Raw genomic sequence first — 8,305 nt, 5'->3', positions numbered from 1 at the left:
ATGTGTTGTTTTCATACTTTTCATTCATGTGTGTGTGTGCGTGCGTGCGTGCGTGCGCGCGTGTGTGTGTGTGTGGTATGCTCCTTTCTAATCAGACACATCAATCATCCTTATCTCTTCTTCTTTTTTGTGTTTGTTACTTTGTCATAACCACCTCTGATCTTCAACACTATCAAGACCTATTTTTGTGTTGCAAGTGCCGCAGAACTCTAACTGAGCGGGTGGTTGGAGGGCGCCACTGGTAGTAGGTTCTACTTATTTACTCTTCCTCTGTCTGTCTGTCTGTCTGTCTGTCTGTCTTACTTTTTCTAAGCACTAAATGACCATTATGATTATCGAGTTGATTTGCTTCTCTTTACTCAAACAAACAAACGAACAAACAAAATAACAAAATAACAAACTAAAAACTTTTACTGAAATTGAAACTAAAAAAATGTATCATTCATTCACTGTATTCATGTCTCTTTACTCAAACAAACAAAGTGGGTGGTTGGCGGGTGCTCTGGTGTGGTTTGCTCCTTCTTTCCTATGGAACATCTGTCATCCTTATCTCCCCTTCTTCTTTTTTTATGTTTGTTACTCTCTTTTAACTCATCTAATCTTCTGGCGCTCATATGACCTTATTATGCACTTGTGAGCGCTGTAAAACCTCTACTAAAACTAAAACTAAAACAAACTAACTCTAACTCTTACCGAGACTAAAACAAAAGAGATGTATCACTCATGTACTACTGTGTTTGTGTTTTCAGAACTCAGCCACAGATCAGCAGATTTCAGCAGAATCATCAACAGATCGGAAAAATGCCTCAGAGATTTATTGTGAGTAACCAAAAAAAACAAAACTAAAACAGGTTTCTTATCTTTTGTTTGTGTTTGCTTCATTTGGTTACAAGTACTGTCGAACCTGTAATGGCTACCTGTATACGATATCAGGAAAAACGATAATTTCCAATTTCTCCATGATGCATTTTGTTTTTTTTTGTTTTTTTAATTTTCCTCACAAAGACATTGTATAAGATGTCAGCTGTAAAACTTTCTCTCATAACAGCTCAAATCTCAGGTCACTTATATGACCTATTTCTAGCAGGGGAATAAAAAAAAACAACTAAAATTAAAAGAAGATGACCAGTTTGTGTTGCAAGTAGGCTACTATAAAATATTTACGAAAAAACATCTCCTTAACACTAAAACTTGTTCCTTTCGTTCGTTTTTATTGTTAGTGCCATAAAACGTTTACTATAGAGGTGGGCAAAATCCGGATAACGGGATAATTCTCAATGAAACATTATCCGAATTCAGACATTAAACTCTCTTTCCTGACCCGTTTGCCGAAGTAAGTGTTCCCATTTGTTGATGAAGTGATGATAATCCGTTTGTCGAAGCGGTTCATAACAAAATATTTGCGGAAGAGGTGTACTAGCATATTATCCGGATTTTGCCAAAGCGACTCATTGACCAGCCCTAGTTTACTACAAAAAAACAACAAAAAAAACCAGAAATCCTAAAAGCCCCTAAAATTACAACTCTTTCCTTTGCTTGTTTTTCCCTCAGAAACATCCCCGACAACTACAAAGTTCTCTTCCTGCAAGGTGGGGGCACGGGTCAGTTCTCAGCCGTCCCTCTCAACCTGATGGGGCTCAAGCCAGGTGAGTGGGTGGTTGGCGGGTGCTCTGCTGTTGTTTGCTCCTTCTTCCCTCCTATCAAACGTCTAGATATCGTTCTAATCTTTCCTCTATGCAGTTGCGAGTGCCGTAAAACTGTCACTAAAACTAACTAATCTTTCCTCTTTCTTTTTTTGTGTTTGTTACTCTTTAGGAAGCGGGTGGTTGGGAGGGTGAAACTGGTAGGTCCTGTCAAACTTGCTCAAAATTATCGGGATGGACTAGAGATGCTGTTTTTCTTCTTTTTTTTTTCTTTTTCTGTAGAAAAAATCAAAAGAATTCTTTTAAGCATTTGTTTCTGTTGAGCTCCGTATTGACTACCCGGTGAGAGACTCCTGCATATATCACTTTAAAAATGTCGTGAAGCAGTAGGTCACACTAAGCATTCACTATTTGTAAAATTAAGTTATTAAGCACTCAGACACTGTGTACTTTAATAATGGTTGAGTGCTATATAAATGTAATTTATTATTATTATTTATTATTAGATCCAGTAACTGTCTTTCTGTTTGTAAATGGACCCTTGTAAATTTTCAGGCATTTTGAAATAATAATTATAATAGATTGCATTTATATAGCGCTCTGTCCCATACTGTTAATACTGTGAGATTTTAAATAAAATGCGAGTGACATTCCTACTGTGGGTGGTTGGCGGGTGCTCTGATGTGGTTTGCTTCTTCTTTCCTATCAAACATCTATCGTCCTTATCTCCCCTTCTTCTTTTTTTATGTTTTGTTACTCTCTTGTAAGACCTCTAATCTTCTGGCACTCATATGACCTTATGCAGTCGCGAGCGCCGTAAAACTTCTACTAAAGAAAAAAAGAAGAAAAGTTCTAATATTCTGTTCCCTTTTACTTCTCCCCGTGTCCAGGAAAGACAGCCGACTACATCTGTTGTGGCAGCTGGTCAGCCAAAGCCGCCCAGGAGGCGGAGAAGTTCGGCAAGGTCAACTTGGTGTTCCCCAAGATGAAGAAATACACGTGTGAGTAATTATTGTTACAATTATAGTGGTGATAGGTCGTCCCGTCACCCCAGAGCCACTTTCGCCAAAGTGCACTTAACCATAGAGTGCCCTCGATACGAAATATTTTAGATTAATAAAGATATCAACACAAGATTTAAACTGTGAAGGCAGGGGCTTTCAAATGAAAATATTTCAAAGCATATCAGACAAATTTGTAGTGCTGTGAAGAGTTGCCTTGTACAAGGGACAAGATTCATGATTAGAACAAGGCAACTGCTGTTATTTCCCTTTGAACTAGGAAAACTCAAAATCATGGATAGCCCGTACAATTTTCATTCCCTGATGTATATCTCCACCTCTGCCAGTCCTCTGTATTGTTACGGAAATCTGTACTTTCTGAATACCTATATGCCATTTCACTTTTTTGGGTCAAATCTACTGTGCCGTCGGTACACCATTTCTGACAGTTCTATTTCTGTCTTTTCGTTCACAGCGATACCAGACCCCTCAACATGGAACCTCAACCCAGAAGCCTCTTATGTATATTACTGTGCAAATGAAACCATTCACGGTGAGTTGGAGTACTTCTTAGGTCAACGCATTCCGTGCCACTCCACAATATGTCGTTGATGTGCCTTTCGTCTTTTAGTCTTTGTTTTATCTTTCACTCCAGCTGTGCATGCTTTATCATTTCTTTTGTCACGGTTTTATTCTCTTTTTTACAATCCTTGTTCATTTTCTTTCATTTCGGGATATAATATGACCACATTTGACAGATATATTATATATAATATTCTCCTCAAGTCTTAGTCACTGGTTTTGTTACGTTTCTTTTCCTTGTTTCACCTAACTGATGAAAAAACAAGCTTATGTCTGTATGTGCGCATTTTGATTTATGGGTGGTTAGAGGGCATCACTTTTTGTTCAACTTTTTTCTTGTTCTTCTGCAGTGTCTGTCTTTTGGTTTTTTTGGTATTGTTCCCAGTACTTTATAACCATTATCTTGTACAAATCCTTACGTGTTTAAACTTGTACTTTTGTTTATGCAGTCATTTTCTATTCGGCACTTATATGACCTTATTGTGTTGCAAGTGCCGTAAAACTCTTACTAAAACTTTAAATAAAAATTTCTATTCTTTCAGGTGTTGAATTCCAGTATGTTCCCGAAACGAACGGCGTTCCGTTGGTGTGTGATATGTCCTCAAATATTCTGTCTCGTCACGTTGATGTCTCAAAGGTAGGTACACATCCCTTCTCCCTCTACGCAACAGACTAGGGCTCAGTCCTTCGTGGGAAATGATTTTGTTGTTGTTTGTTTGTTTGTTTGTTTGTTTGTTGGGTTTTTTTTTTTGGGGGGGGTGTTTGTTTTTTTGTTTCAAGAGCTGTCAAATTTGTCCAAGAAGATAGAAGACAAGCACCCTTTGTGTGGGAAAGAAGTGGTTATGTCAGGTTGACGTCTTGCATAGTCTCATATTAATTTGAAATGAGAGGAGGGGGGGGGAGGGTTGGGAGTGAGAATTGTTTGTTTGAACAGGTGATTGATTGTCTTGGACAGGTTGTCAATGTTTTGTAATTGCTAAAGCTAAAACAAAACCCTACCAATATGTCTTTTTTTTTTGTTGCTTTCCTTAAACGTTAATACATTTTTTCCCTTCTTCCTTCTGTCTCTCCCCAGTACGGTGTTATCTTTGCCGGTGCCCAGAAGAACATTGGCTGTGCCGGAGTGACTCTGGTCATCATCCGTGAGGATCTGATTGGCTTTGCCTCGGAGGTCTGCCCGGTCATCTTTGACTACAAAATTCAGTCGGGGAACAACTCACTCTACAACACCCCACCCACATACAGGTGAGAGCGGGCAGCTGGAGGGTGTTCATGCAGAAGAATTTCTTGTCTGAATTTTCTTTTCCTTTTTCTTTCTTTTTTTGGGGGGGGGAGGGGGGTATGTATAAGTTTTTGTTAATTTATGTTAGGATTTACTGTCTCTCCTTGCCCACACTCTCTCTATCCCTCTCCCCCTTCCCTACCTTCTCCCTACTTCTATCTCCCTCTCTCCCTCTCTCTCTCTCTCTCTCTCTCTCTCTCTTTCTCCCATTCTCTGTCTCTCTCTCTCTCTGTCTCTCTCTCTCTCTCTCTTTCTCTCTCTCTTTCTCTCTCTTTCATTCTCTCTCTCTCTCTTCCCCCCTCCCCCTTTCTATCAATCAAATGCATTTATTCCACTCCCCCACTGTGAACTGTGACTTCAAGTATACAACTAACTAACAAACGACTCCCTTCTGTCCCCCGTCCAGTATTTACATCATGGGCCTGGTGTTTGACTGGATCCAAGAGCAAGGCGGCGTCGACCGCATGGACAAAAACGCAGTCACAAAATCCTCACTCGTCTACGACCTGGTCCGAAACTCTCAGGGTTTTTACAAGTAAGTTATAATATTAATAATTATCTTATTATAATGGAGCTAAGCCGGTTTGTGAGGTCTGTGTACATTTTTTTACACAGGTGCCCATAAAATCTACAAAAGTATGATCCAGTTAAGAATTGTCACAAAGTGTTTCGTCGGCATATTTTCAGATTTCGGAAACTACCTTTTGACTTTTCAGGTTTGATGGTTTTTCCTGTATAATAATAATAGTAATGATAATAATAATGATAATTATTATTGTAATTTAAAAAAAATAATAGGCTACTAATAGTAATTTATATAATAATAATATTATTATTATCATAATAAATAATTATAATAATAATTTTTAAAATTATAACCGTGCTGTGTGGGTGGTTTGAGGGCACCTCTTGTTTATTTTCCCCGTTTTGTTTCTGTCTGTCTGTCTTACTTTTTCCCAGCCCTAGAGTTGTCGTTATAGAGAGTTGTAGAGAACCAAAAATATTACTAATGATAATTTTAGAAAAAATGGTGACCTGGGGACCATGTCGCTATTCCGAGGATGTCATTATATCGAAGGTCGGTATAGAGACTGTATAAATTGCAGCGACATTGATTCTTATTTGTCCCCAGCTGTCCTGTTGATGAAAGCTGTCGTAGCCGTATGAACGTTCCCATCAGAATCGGCTCACCGGAACCAGACGAGGCCTTAGAAAAACAGTTCTTGGAAGAGGCGACAAAAGCAGGCTACTTGCAGTTGAAAGGTCACAGGTAATAAGTCTTGTTTTTATTTTTTTTTTTTTTCTTTCTAGTTTTTTGTATTTTGTAGGAGCAGAAAAGCTCATGGTCAGCAAACTGTTCAAATGTAACAAGACCTCATAGCAAAATGTTTCTGGAGAGAACAAAAAAAGATAAATCATTTTGATAAATTCACCGACATGTATTGTTTTTTTTTCTTCCTTTTAAAATCTTTTAGAATTTGAATTTTGACTGAATATTAAAATTTAGTGAGCACATGGAACGGATACCACACATTATGAAACTACAAAAAAGTTTTTAATAGATTAAATATAATATGTTCAAAATTTTCGGCCTAGATACAACATCTGATCAGCTGGCTGTCAAATAAGGAGAAGGAAAATGAAAATACAGTGAAATGGCTTATAATTTAGCGGTGAGACAGACCTTCAAAATTGTTATAATCTGAGTGTTCCTTAAAAGAAACGGTGCGACTGAAATGAGCACGTAAAAAATAAAATTCGGTATCTGCTCTGAACATGTCCCTGTGCGAGTACGAAGGGAAAGAACCAATGCTGTCCCAAAATCCTAGCTTGTACGAGCAGTTTCTTCCCTTGACACAATCGCTTGCCAACATTCTTTGTTGAACTTGTGCTGCAGTGTAGAACTTTTTTTGTATGTTGTGCTCTTATGTGGTCTGCTCCTTCTGACCTATCAAACTTCTTTTGTCCTTCCTTATCTTTCCTGTTTCTTTTTTTGTGTTTCTCTCATGTAACTGCTCTTTTCTTCAGCACTTACACTTATATATATATAATTTAGATTTAGTAAAATGCTTACTAAACAAAAATATAAACTTCGCACGTGTTTCTGTCACCACTTTGTTTTCTGTGTACGTTACTCTCTAGTAACCACTCTGACCTTAAGCAATCACGGCTTGACCTTTTTGTGTTGCTAGTGCCGTTAAACTTTTACGAAATCTAAACTAATCTTCTCCCATCTTAAAGCCTCACACGTGTTTGCTTGTATCTCCCCCCCCGCCCCTTCAGGTCAGTCGGGGGTATCCGAGCGTCGCTGTACAACGCCGTCCGAGTGGATGAGGCCCAACATCTGGTGGAGTTCATGACGCAATTCATGGAGAGAAATCGGAAAACAACAGCATAAACGAACTGACCGTAGACTGACCGCAGACTTCCCACTTCAAAACACGAGACTCTCTACTCTGCTCTGTGCTGCGTTGGTTTTCCTTGCAGAGCGTGGATGTTCGTTATCCACCTTGAAAGCGAAAACGTTTAAATGTTTTAGAAATGAAGTCTTTCAGTTCTGACTCTGCTATTCTGTTTTCCAGATTTTTTTGGAAATTTGGTTTGTCTAATCCAAGTCAAGAAAAGTTGTTTCTGAGTCTGACGCAGCTATTTTTTGACGATCTGACGAAGTGTTTAATTGTTCTGTGCCCAGAGAGCAAAGTTTTTCAGGAGAGGGAGGAAATATTCCTTTTATGAAATTGCATTAAAAAAGAAAGTTTCAACTATTAGGGCTTTTAAGTACCGGTACACCTGAACTGCAGATTGGGGCATGAAGTATTTATAAAATTCAACAAGATCAGCCTGTTAGTGTTACCACTGTCAGAAGCTGGATAGTAGGCCTACATGATCTTTTTTTTCTTCTCTTCGGAGAAGATAATCTGAACTTTTTCCCCCCCCATTTCTCCTGACTTATGACTGATAGAATGTAAAGATGTTGGTGGATGTACATGTAAATAACAAACAAACAAACAGACAGGCAGGGTAAAGTGACTCCATTGTACATTGTGTATAAAGAAGACAAACCTAGAACAATATTATGATGATGATATCTCTATTTTCTGGACCATTTGTGTGCGCATACACGTTTGCATTATGTGCGCCTGTTGTTGTATGATTTTATCAGCCAAATAAAAGTGTTCTGCATTTAAAAACTTTGCTGTATTTAATTTTATAGAATTTTCTTGCTTGAGGAACACCATGACTCACTGCTCAATTATACGCACCCACACATGTGTACACATTCCAACTCTCCTCAGTCACAAATCCCGCTTAATATCATGTACATACTAAAAATCATTACTCAATCCTACACACCCATGCTTGTCATGTACACACATTCAATCACTGCTCAGTTATAATATATAGAAACCTACACATGTACACGTCATGTCCCAAATTCACTGCCTCTCAATCATGCATACCTACTGATGTGAATACCCAAACTCACCGCTTAATCACTTTATTTAATTAAATTAAATCATTCAGATCCACGCATCATGAACACATTCAAACTCACACATGTGCAATTCTTTCCTCTTATTTGACTTGTCTACTCTAATCTTCGGCTCTTACATTATATTAAGTTCTATAAAACCTGTTTGTGTGGCAAGTGCCTCGGAACTAATTAAACTTGTACTCTTAATCTTAAGACGTTAAAAAAAAAAAGACTTGCGAGCAGAATTTTCGAGTTTGGATGCATCAGAGGAAGATGTTTATGCTATAGTATGAACTTCTGTACCCACAAGGCACACACAGGG

The 8,305-nt window shown here is 38.3% G+C and overlaps 1 protein-coding gene across 1 annotated transcript in view; it reads left to right on the top strand.

The window, feature by feature from the left end:
• Window positions 1–7,699, top strand: part of LOC101847397 (phosphoserine aminotransferase) — a 24,343-nt gene extending 16,644 nt beyond the window's left edge. Inside the window, exons 3-11 of the mRNA XM_005112771.2 lie at window positions 750–819; window positions 1,552–1,646; window positions 2,534–2,644; window positions 3,120–3,197; window positions 3,769–3,863; window positions 4,302–4,471; window positions 4,915–5,043; window positions 5,641–5,778; window positions 6,792–7,699. Of these exons, the coding sequence (XP_005112828.1) occupies window positions 750–819; window positions 1,552–1,646; window positions 2,534–2,644; window positions 3,120–3,197; window positions 3,769–3,863; window positions 4,302–4,471; window positions 4,915–5,043; window positions 5,641–5,778; window positions 6,792–6,906 (1,001 nt within the window). The 3' untranslated portion in view covers window positions 6,907–7,699. The remainder of the gene's footprint in view (window positions 1–749; window positions 820–1,551; window positions 1,647–2,533; window positions 2,645–3,119; window positions 3,198–3,768; window positions 3,864–4,301; window positions 4,472–4,914; window positions 5,044–5,640; window positions 5,779–6,791) is intronic.
• The last annotated feature ends 606 nt before the right edge of the window (window positions 7,700–8,305 follow it).

This window comes from Aplysia californica, unplaced genomic scaffold (assembly GCF_000002075.1).
Source record: "Aplysia californica isolate F4 #8 unplaced genomic scaffold, AplCal3.0 scaffold01401, whole genome shotgun sequence".
In the NCBI taxonomy this organism is placed as follows: domain Eukaryota; kingdom Metazoa; phylum Mollusca; class Gastropoda; order Aplysiida; family Aplysiidae; genus Aplysia; species Aplysia californica.
Note: the sequence above shows the minus strand (reverse complement) of the source record. Positions and strands in the feature narration are given on the sequence as shown.